At 41.7% G+C, this 18876-nt stretch overlaps 1 protein-coding gene across 2 annotated transcripts in view; it reads left to right on the plus strand.

Annotated features, from left to right (window-relative positions):
- Positions 1–15214, plus strand: part of LOC127845783 (FACT complex subunit SPT16-like) — a 46143-nt gene extending 30929 nt beyond the window's left edge. For both annotated transcript variants that reach the window (XM_052376921.1, XM_052376922.1), the window contains 10 exons: positions 4590–4725; positions 5902–6028; positions 7376–7494; positions 7835–7960; positions 8948–9136; positions 9557–9726; positions 10201–10330; positions 11328–11460; positions 12739–12813; positions 14071–15214. In XM_052376921.1, coding sequence (XP_052232881.1) covers positions 4590–4725; positions 5902–6028; positions 7376–7494; positions 7835–7960; positions 8948–9136; positions 9557–9726; positions 10201–10330; positions 11328–11460; positions 12739–12813; positions 14071–14333 — 1468 coding nt within the window. In that variant the 3' untranslated portion in view covers positions 14334–15214. The remainder of the gene's footprint in view (positions 1–4589; positions 4726–5901; positions 6029–7375; positions 7495–7834; positions 7961–8947; positions 9137–9556; positions 9727–10200; positions 10331–11327; positions 11461–12738; positions 12814–14070) is intronic.
- Positions 15215–18876: the final 3662 nt, after the last annotated feature.

An 18876-nucleotide genomic window follows, 5' to 3' on the forward strand; every position in this document is an offset into this window, starting at 1 on the left:
GTTACGTCTGTGACCCCCTATGTGACAAAGCTCCAGTTAAGTCTGTGCCCCCCTATGTGACTAAGCTCCAGTTAAGTCTGTGACCTTCTATGTGACAAAGCTCCAGTTAAGTCTGTGACTCCCCTATGTGACAAAGCTCCAGTTAGGTCTGTGTACCCCTCTTTGTGACAAAACTCCAGTTAAGTATTTGACCCCCACCCCTTTGTGACAAAGCTGCAGTTAAGTCTGTGACCCCCTATGTGACAAAGCTCCAGTTAAGTATGTGACTCCCCTGTGTGACAAAGCTCCAGTTAAGTCTGTGACCCCCTATGTGGCAAAGCTCCAGTTAAGTCTGTGACCCCCTATTTGACAAAGCTCCAGAAAAGTATGTGACTCCCCTATGTGACAAAGTTCCAGTTAAGTCTGTGACTCCCCTATGTGACAAAGCTCCAGTTAAGTCTGTGACCCCCTATGTGGCAAAGCTCCAGTTAAGTCTGTGACCCCCTATGTGACAAAGCTCCAGTTAAGTCTGTGACTCCCCTATGTGACAAAGCTCCAGTTAAGTCTGTGACTCCCCTATGTGACAAAGCTCCAGTTAAGTCTCTGACTCCCCTATGTGACAAAGCTCCAGTTAAGTCTGTGACTTCCCTATGTGGCAAAGCTCCAGTTAAGTCTGTGACTCCCCTATGTAACAAAGCTCCAGTTAAGTCTGTGACTCCCCTATGTGACAAAGCTCCAGTTAAGTCTGTGACGGCCCTATGTGACAAAGCCCCAGTTAAGTCTGTGACTCCCCTATGTAACAAAGCTCCAGTTAAGTCTGTGACGGCCCTATGTGACAAAGCCCCAGTTAAGTCTCTGACTCCCCTATGTGACAAAGCTCCAGTTAAGTCTGTGACTCCCCTATGTGGCAAAGCTCCAGTTAAGTCTGTGACCCCCTATGTGACAAAGCTCCAGTTAAGTCTCTGACTCCCCTATGTGACAAAGCTCCAGTTAAGTCTGTGACTCCCCTATGTGACAAAGCTCCAGTTAAGTCTGTGACCCCCCTATGTGACAAAGCTCCAGTTAAGTCTGTGACCCCCTATGTGACAAAGCTCCAGTTAAGTCTCTGACTCCCCTATGTGACAAAGCTCTAGTTAAGTCTGTGACTCCCCTATGTGGCAAAGCCCGAGTTAAGTCTGTGACTCCCCTATGTGACAAAGCCCCAGTTAAGTCTGTGACTCCCCTATGTGGCAAAGCTCCAGTTAAGTCTGTGACCCCCTTTGTAACAAAGCTACTGTTAAGTCTGTGACCCCCTATGTGACAAAGCTCCAGTTAAGTCTGTGACTCCCCTATGTGACAAAGCTCTAGTTAAGTCTGTGACTCCCCTATGTGGCAAAGCCCGAGTTAAGTCTGTGACTCCCCTGTGTGACAAAGCTCCAGTTAAGTCTGTGACCCCCTATGTGGCAAAGCTCCAGTTAAGTCTGTGACCCCCCCTATTTGACAAAGCTCCAGTTAAGTCTGTGACTCCCCTATGTGACAAAGTTCCAGTTAAGTCTGTGACTCCCCTATGTGACAAAGCTCCAGTTAAGTCTGTGACCCCTTATGTGGCAAAGCTTCAGTTAAGTCTGTGACCCCCTATGTGACAAAGCTCCAGTTAAGTCTGTGACTCCCCTATGTGACAAAGTTCCAGTTAAGTCTGTGACTCCCCTATGTGACAAAGCTCCAGTTAAGTCTGTGACCCCTTATGTGGCAAAGCTTCAGTTAAGTCTGTGACCCCCTATGTGACAAAGCTCCAGTTAAGTATATGACTCCCCTATGTGACAAAGCTCAAGTTAAGTCTGTGACTCCCTTATATGACTTAGCTCCAGTTAAGTCTGTGACTTATCTTTGTGACAAAGCTCCAGTTAAGTCTGTGACTCCCCTATGTGGCAAAGCTCCAGTTAAGTCTGTGACTCCCCTATGTGTCAAAGCTTCAGTTAAGTCTGTGACTCCCCTATGTGACAAAGCTCCAGTTAAGTCTGTGACTCCCCTATGTAACAAAGCTCCAGATAAGTCTCTGACTCCCCTATGTGACAAAGCTCTAGTTAAGTCTGTGACTCCCCTATGTGACAAAGCTCCAGTTTAGTCTGTGACTCCCCTATGTGACAAAGCTTTAGTTAAGTCTGTGACTCCCCTATGTGACAAAGCCCCAGTTAAGTCTGTGACTCCCCTATGTGACAAAGCTCCAGTTAAGTTTGTGACCCCCTATGTGGCAAAGCTCCAGTTAAGTCTGTGACCCCCTATGTGACAAAGCTCCAGTTAAGTCTGTGACTCCCCTATGTGACAAAGCTCCAGTTAAGTTTGTGACCCCCTATGTGGCAAAGCTCCAGTTAAGTCTGTGACCCCCCTATGTAACAAAGCTCCAGTTAAGTTTGTGACCCCCTATGTGACAAAGCTCCAGTTAAGTCTGTGACGGCCCTATGTGACAAAGCTCCAGTTAAGTCTCTGACTCCCCTATGTGACAAAGCTCCAGTTAAGTCTGTGACGGCCCTATGTGACAAAGCTCCAGTTAAGTCCGTGACTCCCCTATGTGAAAAAGCTCCAGTTAAGTCTGTGACTCCCCTTTGTGACAAAGCTCCAGTTAAGTCTGGGACTCCCCTATCCCCTTTGCGACAAAGCTCCAGTTAAGTCCGTGACTCCCCTATGTGAAAAAGCTCCAGTTAAGTCTGTGACTCCCCTTTGTGACAAAGCTCCAGTTAAGTCTGTGACCCCCTATGTGGCAAAGCTCCAGTTAAGTATGTGACTCCCCTATGTGACAAAGCTCCAGTTAAGTCTCTGACTCCCCTATGTGACAAAGCTCCAGTTAAGTCTGTGACCCCCCTATGTGACAAAGCTTCAGTTAAGTATGTGACTCCCCTTTGTGACAAAACTCCAGTTAAGTCGGTGACCCCCTATGTGACAAAGCTCCAGATAAGTCTCTGACTCCCCTATGTGACAAAGCTCTAGTTAAGTCTGTGACTCCCCTATGTGACAAAGCTCTAGTTAAGTCTGTGAATCCCCTATGTGACAAAGCCCCAGTTAAGTCTGTGACTCCCCTATGTGACAAAGCTCCAGTTAAATCTGTGACTCCCCTATGTGGCAAAGCTCCAGTTAAGTCTGTGACCCCCTTTGTAACAAAGCTACTGTTAAGTCTGTGACCCCCTATGTGACAAAGCTCCAGTTAAGTCTGTGACCCCCTATGTGACTAAGCTCCAGTTAAGTCTGTGACCTCCTATGTGACAAAGCTCCAGTTAAGTCTGTGACTCCCCTATGTGACAAAGCTCCAGTTAGGTCTGTGTACCCCTCTTTGTGACAAAACTCCAGTTAAGTATTTGACCCCCACCCCTTTGTGACAAAGCTGCAGTTAAGTCTGTGACCCCCTATGTGACAAAGCTCCAGTTAAGTATGTGACTCCCCTGTGTGACAAAGCTCCAGTTAAGTCTGTGACCCCCTATGTGGCAAAGCTCCAGTTAAGTCTGTGACCCCCTATTTGACAAAGCTCCAGAAAAGTATGTGACTCCCCTATGTGACAAAGTTCCAGTTAAGTCTGTGACTCCCCTATGTGACAAAGCTCCAGTTAAGTCTGTGACCCCCTATGTGGCAAAGCTCCAGTTAAGTCTGTGACCCCCTATGTGACAAAGCTCCAGTTAAGTCTGTGACTCCCCTATGTGACAAAGCTCCAGTTAAGTCTCTGACTCCCCTATGTGACAAAGCTCCAGTTAAGTCTGTGACGGCCCTATTTGACAAAGCCCCAGTTAAGTCTGTGACTCCCCTATGTGACAAAGCTCCAGTTAAGTCTCTGACTCCCCTATGTGACAAAGCTCCAGTTAAGTCTGTGACGGCCCTATGTGACAAAGCCCCAGTTAAGTATGTGACTCCCCTATGTGACAAAGCTCCAGTTAAGTCTCTGACTCCCCTATGTGGCAAAGCTCCAGTTAAGTCTGTGACTCCCCTATGTGTCAAAGCTCCAGTTAAGTCTGTGACTCCCCTATGTGACAAAGCTCCAGTTAAGTCTGTGACTCCCCTATGTAACAAAGCTCCAGATAAGTCTGTGACTCCCCTATGTGACAAAGCTCTAGTTAAGTCTGTGACTCCCCTATGTGACAAAGCTCCAGTTTAGTCTGTGACTCCCCTATGTGACAAAGCTCCAGTTAAGTCTGTGACTCCCCTATGTGACAAAGCCCCAGTTAAGTCTGTGACTCCCCTATGTGACAAAGCTCCAGTTAAGTTTGTGACTCCCCTATGTGACAAAGCTCCAGTTAAGTCCGTGACTCCCCTATGTGAAAAAGCTCTAGTTAAGTCTGTGACTCCCCTATGTGACAAAGCTCCAGTTTAGTCTGTGACTCCCCTATGTGACAAAGCTCCAGTTAAGTCTGTGACTCCCCTATGTGACAAAGCCCCAGTTAAGTCTGTGACTCCCCTATGTGACAAAGCTCCAGTTAAGTTTGTGACTCCCCTATGCGACAAAGCTCCAGTTAAGTCTGTGACTCCCCTATGTGACAAAGCTCTAGTTAAGTCTGTGACTCCCCTTTGTGACAAAGCTCCTGTTAAGTCTGTGACTCCCCTTTGTGACAAAGCTCCAGTTAAGCCTGTCATCCCCTTTATATTGCCAGTACCTATCGGAGCTCCAACACAAAGGAGCCTGGCGAGATCTCTGCCCCATCCTCCAACCTGAACACTGCCTTCAGACTGATCAAGGAGGTGCAGAAAAAGTTTAAGACCAGAGAAATGGAGGAGAAAGAAAAAGAGGTATGCTATTGATCATCACAATTTGATCAACTACATAAAGTTTTGATCTGGTAAATCTGTTGAAAAACACCTCACAGTATACCGTAATTACTCTAAGTTTTTGGACACTTAAAAATAATTAATTTTTTTGGTGTCCGAAAATTAAGATACGGAAAATATTCAAAGATTACAGGTGTCAGAAAATTTCGAGACAAAAATTAAGGTGTCCGAATGTTAAAATTTTATTCAAATAAAGGCAATAAATCAATGTACAATAATTTTCTTGTGATTAACTCTTTTCTTTTTCTGCTTAAAAAATTATTTCAACTTTACAGCTTTGCTAACTCTTGCCACAAATTATGTAGAACAAAAATGTAAAAACAGAAAACAGTCTGACTAATTGGGCGAAACTATTTTAAATTCTGTTGTGTAAATCCATTTCTTTCTAACGTATACATCGTTATTTACCCAACTACGCGAATGTAATGGTCGATTGCCCTCAGTCATGAATCTGCAGGTTTTTTTACCTTAATCCCGATGTAAAAATCCATGATTGAAATGTCACAAGATAAGCGAAAACAGGGCCGAAGTCTGTAGAAATTGCTGTAAAATATACTGTCCGAAAATTAAGAGCCTTTAAATATGGATGAAAACCCGTATGTCCGAAAATTCAGAGTCACAAAAATTAATTAATTTTGCTAAAAAAGAGGGTGTCCAAAAACTTCGTGTCCAAAAACTTGGAGTAAATACCGTAAGTTGCCAATATTAATCTTACCAATATTCATACATATATTGAAGTTTTGATATGATAATTGGTTGCGATATTGGAATTGGGTTACATAAATACAAGAATATCTCACGAACTAACTGTTATTTTGACATTTATATGTGAAATAGGTGCAAGAGTATAATCATTTATAAATATATAAACAATATTTTGCCAAGCTATGTGAATTTAGTAGACATTTTGTCACACTAAGTCTGGCCTTTGAATGAATTGTGAATCAAATGATGTTTATTGATGTGCAACTGATAATGACTCAATGAATTTGACTGGTATGTCTTAAATTTCTATTTGTGAGCTAGTCAATTTGGAAATTTGCCTATCAAATTAATAACTGCCCAAACCCTATGGATTGTCTGCCTGTGTGTGACCTATAGAGTTGTACTAAATTGGTCCCTTAAATCTTCTTTTAGGGTATTGTCAAACAAGATGCTCTTGTTGTGAATCCCAACAGAGGTAACCCCAAGTTGAAGGACTTGTACATCCGACCCAACATCGTGTCCAAGAGAATCTCCGGTACTCTGGAAGCACACACTAATGGTGAGATGTTACAAAATATATGGGCCGTTCTCTATGAAAAAGGAGTTTAATGCATGTGCATACAGTGTTGTTCCAGATTAGCCTGTGCAGTCCAAACAGGCTAATCTGGGATGAAACTTTCCGCCTAAATTAGATTTTTGCTGAGAAGAGACTTTCTTTAAACGAAAAATACCATACAAGCAGAAAGTGTCGTCCCTGATTAGCCTGTGTGGACAGCTAATTTTGGACGGCACTTTACGCACATGCATTTGACCCTCTTTTCACAGAGCACGACCCATACAAATGTATGTAGTTATTACAGTCATTTTGTTGCATTCTTTACCATGCTGGGTGTAACAATAGCAACTTTAGTCAAAGAAAGTATGCTTTACCATTAACAACTCCAAAACACACTTTAATAGGTTTGATGTCCCTTCAAAAATATAATTAAATTTAATACCTTACTTACTAGATTTAAGTTTTAAAGCTTCATTTCAAACCCTTATATACTGATGCGCAGCAAACTGCATAAAGCCTTTCAGTTACTTGCAGGCTGTTCTGGTTTTATGCTGGTTACATATAGCCATTTTCATTTTGCGTCTGAGCCGGAAAGGGTTGCAAACCAAGAAAGATTCATTCTTGCTGCTTTCTTAGAAAAAAAGAAACATTAATTCAGCAATGTTCTCTACTGCTTATCTCATGTCCATAATTGAAAAATAGTTTGTTTGAATCCAGCTCCACCCTCAGATCTTACGCTTTCCAGTCTCATATCGTTAGCTCCATGTGCATGCAAGATTTTCAGACTTTCTCTTGACTTTTATTCATTCTGCTACTTATAAGCTTTGCTCTTGAAAAATGGGGCTAAATGCATGTGCAAGTTTCGTCCCAGATTAGCCTGTGCAGTCCACACAGGCTAGTTGGGGATGACACTTTACATATAAACTGGATTTTCACATAAAAGGGACTTCCTTTTTACGAAAAATACAATAAAAGCCGAAAATGTCAACCTTAATTATCCCAAAACCAGGCTTAATTCATTCTGCTCCATATATTTGATACATATGTGTCCCTGAGATTGAGGTGTCTGGTTCACGTTGGTGCGGGTATTTAGTTATATTAATGTCTGGCCCTGTGCTGCAGGTTTTCGGTTCATGTCTGTGCATGGTATATACTGTTGTACATGTCTGTGACTGTGTTCAAGTCAGTGTAGGGTATATAGTAAGTGACATATCTGAACCTGTGTTTCATGTATCCAGTTCTGGTCAGTGTGGGGTATATAGTTTTATATAATTCTGGCCCTATGATTAAGGTTTCGGTTCAGTTCTGTGCGGGTTATATTATTTTATACATGTCTGTCCTGTGATTCAGGTTTCCGGTTCACATCAGTTCGGGGTGACAAGGTGGATGTGCTCTACAACAACATCAAGCACGCCTTCTTCATGCCCTGTGACGGGGAGATGATCATCCTTCTTCACTTCCACCTCAAGGTCTGTCTCTCCTCCTAACTGGGCTTAATGCATGTGCTTAAAGTGTCCTCCCAAATTAGTTTGTGTAGTCCATGCAGGCAAATCAGGAACAACAATTTCCTCTTTTGTGGAATTTTTTATATAAAGGAAGTGTCCTCTAAATGAAATTTCAGATTGGGCAGAAATTGTCATCCCTGATTAGCCTGTGTAGTCTGCAGAGGCTAATGTGGGATGACACTTTATGCATATGCTTTTCACTGAGTTTTCCAAGAAGAAGGCTTATACAGTTAAGAACAGCAAATTTACATGTATATGCCAAGCCCCCCCCCCTCACTAGTATGATACCTGTTGTGTGTTGCAGCATGCGATCCTGTTTGGCAAGAAGAAGCACATTGATGTTCAGTTCTACACGGAGGTGGGTGAGATCACAACTGACCTGGGCAAGCACCAGCACATGCATGACAGGGACGACCTGCGTGCTGAACAGGTAAGCATATAATGAGATGCATTCTGGAAAAACTGGGCTTAATGATTGTGCATAAAGTGTCGTCACAGATTAGCCTGGGGACTGCACAGGCTAATCAGGGATGACAATTCCGTCTAGACTGGATTTTTATTTAGAAGGAACTTTATTTAAACGAGAATTTCCACAAAACGTTAAAGGAGAAAGTGTTGCCCCTTATGAGTCTGTGCAGACTGCACTGGCTACTCTAGGGCTCGTGCATTACACCCAGTTTTCCCATAACAGTGCTAATGTTATCATGATCTGGACATTCTTAACCTAATCTATTCCATCCATTTAAACAATTCTAATGTACCAATCAAAGGTTAATTGAAGTATTTATTGTTTATAGGGTATTTAGTTTCAAATGGATTTGAAATAATTTAGCTAGGTTTGTTTCCTCAGATTTGTGAGATTTTCCAATATCTTTGGATTTTCCAATGTATTGGGGTTTTCTAATGTCTTGGGTTTTTCCAATGTATTGGGGTTTTCCAATGGTTTGGGGTTTTCCAATGTATTGGGGTTTTCCAATGTCGTATTGGGGTTTTCCTATGTCTTGGGATTTTCCAATGTATTGGGGTTTTCCAACATCTTGGGATTCTCCAATATTGTGTACATGCTTGAGCTGGTCTTAGTGTCTTGTTCTGAAAAGTTATAAAAGTTTTCAATGTATAATAATATTGAACAATACATATTTTTAGCTTTATCTGTCACAATGTACTTCAAAGACTGAAATGTATTTCAAAGCCTAAACAAAACACTACAAAGTTATAGGCCTGTATTCACCTTCCAAGTATTTTATTTCATAATTAAAGGTAAACTTGCTGTCAAGAACAAATGAAGGTTCTGTTGCAAATCTTATTGGCGTTTATGTTGTAAGAAGCATGCTGAATATTTGTTAATCATTGCCTTGGGCACATGCATTATGCCCTATTTTTTCGAAGTGTGACCTATTTGTAATTCCACTTTCAGGCTGAGAGAGAGATGCGCCAGAAACTGAAGTCTGCGTTCAAGAACTTCTGTGAGAAGGTAGAGAGCCTCACAAAGAACCAAGTTGAGTTTGACACGCCGTTCCGTGAGCTTGGATTCTATGGCGCCCCTTACAGGAGCACTGTGATGCTGCAGCCGACGTCCGGATGTCTTGTGAACCTGACTGAATGGGTAAGTGCAGGGACAGACCCTACAGAACCCAAATTTGAACAAAAAACACACTGTAAAGAGCTTGTTACATTATACTTAGCTTTGATTTCTTAATTCAAGAAAACATTTATGTTAAATAGTCAGCACCAACAGTGATATAAATGACCATTTGTCTACAGTTTTCCTTGATTGATTATAAAACTTCTTGTGTAGATTACTTACCATTTTCTCTGAAAATCTAGGGGCCCAGTACATATATATTAAAGGCTGTTGGCTTCCACTAATGTGAGATGCAAAAATAGATTTTATGACCTAACACAAGGTTTCGTGGTATTATTAGTAGAAGGGGTTCCATAATGTAGGAACACCCATTTGAACATGATGGGGATGATATTTATGAGTGACCAAAAACATTCACCATAGCAATCTGTATCTTTCCAGCCTCCATTTGTGATCTCACTTGAAGAACTTGAGCTTGTGCACTTTGAGCGTGTGTCATTCGCGATCAAGAACTTCGACATCGTGTTCGTGTTTAAAGACTATGGCAAGAAGGTAGCCATGGTGAATTCCGTGCAGATACAGGTTTTAGACAACGTCAAGGAGTGGCTAAAGTGAGTGAAAATGAGAGCATAACTCTGGTAAAACAAGATTTAACGCATGTGCGTAAAGTGTCGTCCCGGACTTGCCTGTGGAGTGCACACAGGCTAATCAGGGACAACTCTGGCTGCTGAGACTAGATTTTCGCTAAGAAGAGACTTCATTTAAAAAATTGTATACAAGCTGAAAGTGTTGTTTGATTAGCCTGTGCAGACCGCACAGACTAATCTGGGGACACTACGCACATCCATTTAGCCCCGTCTTCCCAGATCCTGGTTCATTTGTTACACCCCACCCTCAAAGTTTCATTAGATTTAAAACTAACAGATTATCTTCAAAAGTAGGGGGTTTGGGGTAAACTCTATTAATACTAAAGCTGCCAATAGAAGCCTGGTGTTAATTTTTTTTGCCAAAATAACCGCCTGCTAGGTTTAAATGAGACCACCTCACCCTGCATCACAAGGTTTACCTATTTTCTCTATTTCTAGCTCGTGTGACCTGCGCTACACAGAGGGCGTGCAGTCGTTGAACTGGACCAAGATCATGAAGACAATAGTGGACGACCCTGAGGGGTTCTTTGACAATGGAGGCTGGAGTTTCCTGGACCCTGAGAGCGACGTAAGTTGGAAAAATGGGGCTTAATACATGTGTGTGAAGTTTTGTCCCAGATTAGCCAGTTGGGAATTAGGGACGTCACTTTCTGCTCAACCAGTATTTTTTCAATTTAGGCAAAAAGTGTCGTCTTTGATTAGCCTGTGCTTTACGCACATGCATTTAACCCCTGTGTATGCAACTTAAGTCTTATTGTTCTTTGACAATGGGGGCTGTAGCTTCATGGACCCTGAGAGTAATATGAGCTGGGACACATATAAAGCTTTATATTTATCTGTTAATTACTGAAAAGGCTACAGTTTTCGCTCAATTTTGATTAACTTTGTATGATCTTGGTTTATTTTGAACAAAATTAAGGCCACAATCAAAGCTTGGATTAGTTGGTTCAAAACCTAGGTCATTGTGTCAAATCTGAGTAGGATCAACAATAGCGTCATTGTTAAGGACAATGTCTTATCTTTCTCTCCCTATACATATATATACATAAAACAAATACTTGGTATCACTGTAGAAACTACATTTTTGCGCATGTATGTGACAATATCTTGGTAGATTATGATGGAGTCAATATCTAGGTCACATCTCAAATCTCAGAAATAGAATCGTATGATCAATCTTGATGCCTTATTTATGACCTAATTTTGATGAAACCTTGGTCTGAATGTTTAATTTTTAAACGCCTGTCTCTTGACGGTACATAAGATGGCCACAGCCTTTTTGGATGGGCAGGCAGATCAATGGGTGCTTGGATGGTTGCCACATTAATTGTTATTCGCTCTAAAACTTGTACATATTTTGTTAAATCTTTTCCAAACTTTTTAGAAATGTTTGTTGATAATAAATGGAGGCTAATTTTGATAACCAGCCAATGCGCACCAGGTGCATCCAAGTTATAGATTTTTAAAAAATGTAGTAGATTATTGCATCATATGGGAATTAAAATAACAACAACATATATCTGTCCATGACACTGTTAATTATCAACCAGCTCTCCATGTTTCAGAATGAGCAGGAGGAGGAATCTGATGAGGAAGATGATGAGTTCAACCCGTCAGATGAGTTCGAAGGGTCGGAGGAGGAGAGCAGCGAGGACTACAGTGAGGAGAGTGACTGGGAGGAGGAGGAGGAAGACAGCGGTAGGACATGGAGTGGTGTCAACTAGTTTATTATCTGTGGCCGTAGGCGTGGGATATTGTTTTTATCTTGTCTGTCTATCCTTTTATACGTTCAGAACCCTTTTGCGTCCGGAGACATATCTCGGTATTGCTTGAGCCGATTTCATTGAAACTTTGTTTGAATGTATGTATGGATCAGAGTATGAATGCTGTCACAATCCATTTTCCAAATAACAGAATTATGACCATTTTTACTAGAAAATAAGCACACTTTTGTGTCTGGAGCCAAATCATGGAACTGTTTGGGCAGATGATGCATGTTAAATTGCAACACAAACCATTTGTCAATAACACAGTTATGGCCCCTTTTGACTGAAAGTACCCTTTTTGTAAAGGCTTTTTTCTGTCTTGAGCTGTATCCAATAACATACAAGCAACATTCATAAAACTTAGCACAGTGGTTCTCAATCATGTCACATGCAAGACCCTTAAACTGAGAGGCATTGAGTTCAAAGATAACCAATTGATTAATTATTCATTGTTAAGTGATTATTTCTGTATGCATCAAGGGAATCTTTAATATCTTAGTAAAACTGTACTTCTTTATCTTTTTGTGTGTCACAGGTACGATCTCTAGGGTCAAATGTTACAAAGTTGTATTAACGTTTCTTATTTTGTAAGGATTCTACCATACACCAAGGGATTTTCAAAATGCCAGGGTGTAATTGTTATCAGGCAGGTAGGCAAATGAAAGACCCATGTTACTATGGCCAAGGTAACACAAATTGTGTTACACACTAACTACTTATAGCAGAGATATCTTTTTATAAGCACTTTTTGTGTAAGATTAAATTAAAACTTGGAATATATACATGTAATAGCTAAATGTTGCGCAACCATTGTCCCTACACACCAACTTTTAATATCACCTTCTTTTAATAGTATCCTTTGTTTCTTAAAAAAATTGTTCTTCATTTTGGATGATTTATCCACCCTTGACATTGTATATCTCGCTATTGAGTTGTGTTCTGAGAAAACTGGGCTTAATGCATGTGCGTAACGTGTCATCTCAGATTAGCCTGTGCAGTCCGCACAGGCTAATCAGGGACGACACTTTCCGCCTATATTGGATTTTTGCATAGGAGAGACTTCATTTAAATGAAAAATCTCATAAAAGCGGAAAGTGTCGTCCCTGATTAGCCTGTGCAGACTGCACAGGCTAATCTTGGACGACAATTTACGCACATGCATTATGTCCTGTTTTCTCAGAACACGACACATTGCTTTGTTGTGTTGCAGATGAGGAGGAGGAGTTGGACTCCAGTGAGGAGAGTGGCAAGGACTGGGACGAGCTGGAGGAGGAGGCCAGGAAAGGTACGTGTGTAGATCATACGAGTCTTGCTCTGGGAAAACCGGTCTTAATGCATGTGCGTAAAGTGTCGTCCCAGAATAGCCGATGCAGTCTGTATCCCCTGTACCCTACAAAGGATTTTCCTGCAACATGGCTGACATGTTTAGAAAATTGACTAAAAATCTAGGTTAAATACCGAAGTCTCCAGGTTTAATACTGCAGTGTCAAGGTCAAATACTTGATTGTTCTTTTTTTTTTTTTTTTTCCATATCTCCTATGACTTTTGAACACTTGTCATGAAACTTGGCTTAGTTGTTTTGTTCCTTTAGATGATGTGCAGAAGACATGGGCCCGTTAAAACCACCTAGGTCAAGGTCACACTGAAAAGCTTAATTTTCAAACATCCATTTTCGTGTCCTCCTACTAGCAGGATTTATTGGAAACTTGGCCAGAATGTGTCCCTGAGTGGGACCAGCAACCTAATGGTTTAAAAGTTTAGCCTGTTTTTCAATATTGATCTGTATTTTATGCGCCTTTGAATGATATTGATGAAATTCACCTCAAATATTTATCACATTGAGACAATATGCAGAGGGAATAAGGTAATCATGGCACATTACGGTCCTTATCATTAATGTGAAGGTAAAAAAGAACCATGACAGTAGTATATGTCTGTCCTTGTCTTCTTTTATCGAACGTTCGTTCTTTTCGGCCACTTCTTAATAAAACAACATATTTCACATGTAGAAATGAGCTGCGTCATGCAAAAATGGGTCTTATACGGCCAGCATGTCTCCAGATCAGCCTGCGTGTTTGTGCTGTCTGGTCTGGAGCTACACTTTCCAGTGTTTAGTAAAGTTTGGTTTCATGGTCTCATTAGCGGACAGGGTAGCGCCTGACCAGAATGTTTGGATGCGTAGGCTATTCTGGAGCTACGCTGGCTGCATTCGGCATATGACCCATTTTTGCATGACCAAAGTTAAATTTCAGTGATTATGAAGCCTCATTCTGAGAAAACCTGACTTAAACCATATGCCGTAAGTGTCATCCCTGATTTGACTCTTCAGTCTGCAGAGGCTTTTTATGGATGACACTACACTTTGTATGGCTTTTTTGTTTGAAACAAGTCTCTACTAGATGATAATCCTGTTTAGGCAGAAAGTGTTGCCCCTGATTAGCCTGTGTAGACTGCACAGGCTAGTCTGGGACAACAATTTGAATATGCATTTAGCCCAGTATTTGCAGAGCGCTCTAGAATTTCTGATTTCGTATGTTTTCAGCGGACATGGAGCGTGACCAGTATGGTGAAGAGGAGGAGCCACGTGACAAGAGAAAGCAGGGCAAGCACAAATCATCGGGCAGCAGCAAGCCCTCCTCGAGCGCCAAGCACAAGTCGCCGCACAAATCTCCCCATAAATCCTCACACAAGTCACCTCACAAGTCTGGTCACTCCTCCAAGGACCGGGGTCGAGATCGAGACTCACCGAAGAAACGTAAACACAGCGGCGGCGACGGTGGTCGCGATAAGAAACGGAAAAAGTGAAACTGTTTGGTTGGATTGTCGTGATCAAAGAAATTTAGATATTTACTGTTGTAGTGCGTATCTATGTATGGGACTCTCAGTTTCACTCAGTTGTTGATTATAATTGAGCAGTGGTCTTGGCAAACTGGGTTTAATGCATGTGCGTAAAGTGTCGTCCCAGATAAGCCTGTGCAGTCTGCATATGCTTTCAGCCTTGGCTGTATGCTGTTTAGTAAAGACTTCCGTTAAATGTGTAAAGCGTTCGTCTCTGAATAGCTTGCGCAAATTGCACTTGCAAATCTAGGAAAACAATTTAAGCAAATACATTGAGCCTAGTTTTCCCACTAAAAGGCAGAAATTGAGATAATTTCATTACAAAATGTGTTGTACAATTTGTGTAAAAAGAAAAAGTTGAAATAATTTATACATCATGGATATTCGGTACCAAAATCATTTTAGTGGTCTTTATGTTCTGTTTTTCTTGTAAGAAATTGCAGCCGTGAGTCTGTTTCTCTTGCTAGCTGACATGTACAGTACTTCTTGTTAAAACTTTATTGTCAGTTGTATAACATAACTGTATGATACATTCTGTGCAAGCACTGCTTTTGCAGTTCCATCAAGAACAAAACAAAATTATAGGTTAATGACCTCTAAAAATGTTCATAAACTGCAGGAAAACAATGGTCAATATGAGCTAGTTCGAACAAGTGTGGACCTCAGCTGTCAGTGTTGATGGGAAGATAATAAATGTACAGGTGAATTGATTTAGTATAGTTATTTGGACAGGACCAGTGCGTCATATAATTCTGTATGTGTGTAATTAGTGAGGATGTTAATTTAAATACAAATATTGTCACAAAAACCTTATAGTGCTGCAGTTGATGAATAAATGTGGAACTGTTTTGTGCTGTTGTTGCTTGTTGTGAACTTGTCAGCCTCACGTCAGATTGTTGAAGATATTAAACCCATTACAATGGCATTTTTGAATTCTTATAGATTTTTCTTATTTTTTAAGGTTTTGTTCATGCACAAATTTCACAACCATTTGACTCTTTTTTTTGATTGGAATACTTTTTGATCAATCCAACAATATTCCTGTGTACATGTAAATATAATTTGTCGTACAATTTGTATGGCAGTATATTTGTGTATGAAGTTCAGATACAGACTTTCTTGGCCAAGTTGTTGAAAACTTTTGAGGCATTAAATATTGCATTATTCCGTCCCCGTGTCCTGAAGCTTGTGTGGTCCTTAACCCTTTGCATGCTGGGAAATTTGTCGTCTGCTAAATTGTCATCTGCTGAATTTCTAAAATTAGCATTTTCTTCGATTTTTTTTTCAAAGAATACTATCAGAATAGCAAACAGTTTGGATCCTGATGAGACGCCACGTTTTGTGGCGTCTCATCTGGATCCAAACTGTTTGCACAGGCCTTTAAAATTCGGTTCCCGCACTGAAAGGGTTAACTCTTGGGTAGACCTCACTCAAACTTTCACAGCTGAATGACCTTTATGATTAGATAATCTTAAAGAAATTAATCTTGGATGCAACAGGTTTTTAATATCATAAATACGTTACCTGTTATCTCTAGCTTACCCCTTTCCAAGGGAGTTATTTCATCCGGAAAATATTCAAGCGCTGGGAATCGTCCACCTCTATAAGAATCCAAATCAGGTTAAACATAGTACAATGCAACCTAACAGGAAATCAAGAACCACAAACTCATCTTTCCTTTCCGGATAAAACCATGTGCACGCCTATTTTAGGCTCAGGACTTATGTGTTCTTTTCACTGTGTTTTTGGCGGAGTTTAAAAGGATAAAGTTTATTTATCTTTTATTTGTATCATTCGGTTTATATTTCTATATTTTTTGTTGCAGTAATTGTCATATTTCTGCTTTTGCTGGGTTTATTTGTTTGCATCGTCGCTCATGTACATGACGTCATGAGCACGTGAACCACGAGGAATTCGTGCCTATTCCCCAATAAGTAATTGAGGTCAACTGGACAGCGTTCTTTGTGTTTACATTTTGTGGTTTAACTTTTTATTAGTTTTTTGTAGGTTCTTTCTGTTTCTTTTATTTCAGAATGAACTTACAGGATAGAGGTTCTTGTGGTCATATCAAAGCAAGGTGGGATTCCCACGATACTTGCTTGGCATGTACCGGTTGCACATTTAATAACAAATGTGCGGTTTGCGATTTGTGGGCTTATGACGTATGGACAAAAGCAGGTCGCCGGAGGACGTCGATCAGCCGCAAACGCAACGAACCTCCATCCGACGTTGATTACCCGGTGACTCCACTGGTCAAGGATGACCAGCGGTTTTGTCAGTCACCGGGTACCGGGCAAGATGGTGTTGTTGTCAGTCGATCGTCATCAGATCTTATGACTCACACCATGCATACCGGCGACATTGATCATGGAACGACTGGATCAATGTCAGACCACATGGCAGCCGCCATTCTACGGTCTTTGTCCGGTGACGTAACCGGTCATAATATGACCGGCCGGTCACCGGTCCGGTCCGGTCACCGGTCATGTCACCGGTCCGGTCCGGTCATGTCACCGGTCCGGTCACCGGTCCGGTCCGGTCACCGGTCCGGTCCGGTCATTGATCACCGGTCACCGGTCAACAGTCATCAGTTGGGCCTGCCACCGATAACACCAATCGCCGGTCAAGAAGAACTCGGTCTTCATCATCGGCGTATTCTTCTACATCCGATTCGTCGTCGAATACATCGTCTTCATCAAGGAGTGGACATCGGACACGCTCTTCTTCGTCGAGCAGTTATCATCGTCGCGGCACTCATAAGCGATCACGTCGTCACTCACGGAGACGGTATTCCAAAAAAACTCGATCACATCGCAGCCGATCCACATCTCGACAGCGCAGCCGATCCAGATCTCGACATTGCAGGAAACGAGGACGTCGGCAACGTTCACGTAGACAGCATCGGACTTACCATACGTATAGTCGTTCACCATCGTGTTCCGTTATGGAATCGCATGTTTCCATGCCAAATGTGTCGGTTCCAACGTTGACTGCCACACGTATTGCATCTTCAGGAGCTCATCTCACTACTACGGCGTCAGTGTCAACACCACGGGTATCATCTACAGTATCTAGTCGTGTACCCCCTACAGCTACCCTGTCGAATCCTGATACACTATGGATACAGAATTCAGCGGGACATTTTGTACCGGTCAATGCTGATAATTTACCTTCTTCCGGTTTACATTATCAGTTTACTGACGTCGGGGATGATCATTCGCTGTTACCAGACAATTACAATCCGGTACAAGATATTCTCACTTCTGTTCCTGCTGATTCTATACAAACCGCTGGTGTTGTAGAGAGTGAGGCTGATTCAGATGCAGAATCTAATGTTGAGACGGATCAATATTTAGCTCCGATTGGTCAGATCTATGAACTGATGTTTCGTACTCTTGGTGAAGATTACTGTCCAAGACCTGCTGAACTGTCTTCAAATGCGACGATTTCTGTGACAGAAAAACTTTTTCGTACATTTGATCCCAACAGGGTTATTAAGTCGACGGCTCGTCCTGACCCACGACTTCCCATTGGTTCTACTGTTCTATCTGTTCTTCAATCATTGGAATCAGCTAATAAGACTATTCCAAAACGAGGAGAAACATGGAAAATTCCTAAGGAACTAGCTGATCCAAAACACCAGGAAGGTAGTAAAAGTTACAAACCTCCTGTACCACATGCAACATCTGGGTTGGATTTTTCAAAACTTCCGGTTCCAGATCCGGACATAAGCAAGCTATCTCTTGTAATGCCAAGTGGTTCCAATTCAGTTTCCGTTCCGTTTTCAATGTTGGAAACTTGGGAAATGAGGGAACGTAGATCATTAGGTTTGACTAACCAAATTGACTTCATGCTAGCGACAATTTTACAAATGGTGTGTGATTGGTCGGAATCTGTTCCGGAGGAACTCCGTGATTTGTTTATTCATCTCTCACGGACCACACTGGCCTTATCTCACACTTCTGCTTCTTCAATGTCCGAGATGCTAAGGATTCGTAGAGATCTTATCCTTACTTCTTTACCTAAAGATTTTCTGTTGGAACCTGGTATGAACTCGCTCAGAACAGCTCCTCTCACATCAGGGTTTCTTTTTGGTGGAAGGATACAAGAAGCAATCACAGCTGACAATGATGACCAACTTCATGCTTCTTTAGCTAGAAACAACTCTGGACAACGCCAAGGGGTCTTTAAGCATCCTGCTTCTAGGCCACCAGCAGTTCCAGCATTCAAGACGGCTAAGAGAAATAACCTTTTCTCTAAAAAGCCTTCTTTTAATCCACGGTCAGGTCCTAATAGGCAGTCTTCCTATAACAGACCTTCTTTGTCACACAAGTCTTCTAATAAAGATTCTGGGAAAAAGGGCAAACCCAAGCCGGGACAGAGGAATTTCAAACCTTCTACCGGCAGGGGCGCACCTCCTGCTTATCAGCCCTAGGTCCCTTTCCTTTCTACCGCCACAACCTCCTATGCCGGAAATACCAGTCGGGGCCAGACTTTTCCACTTCTCAAA

The sequence above is a fragment of the Dreissena polymorpha genome, chromosome 9 (assembly GCF_020536995.1).
Source record: "Dreissena polymorpha isolate Duluth1 chromosome 9, UMN_Dpol_1.0, whole genome shotgun sequence".
NCBI lineage: Eukaryota > Metazoa > Mollusca > Bivalvia > Myida > Dreissenidae > Dreissena > Dreissena polymorpha.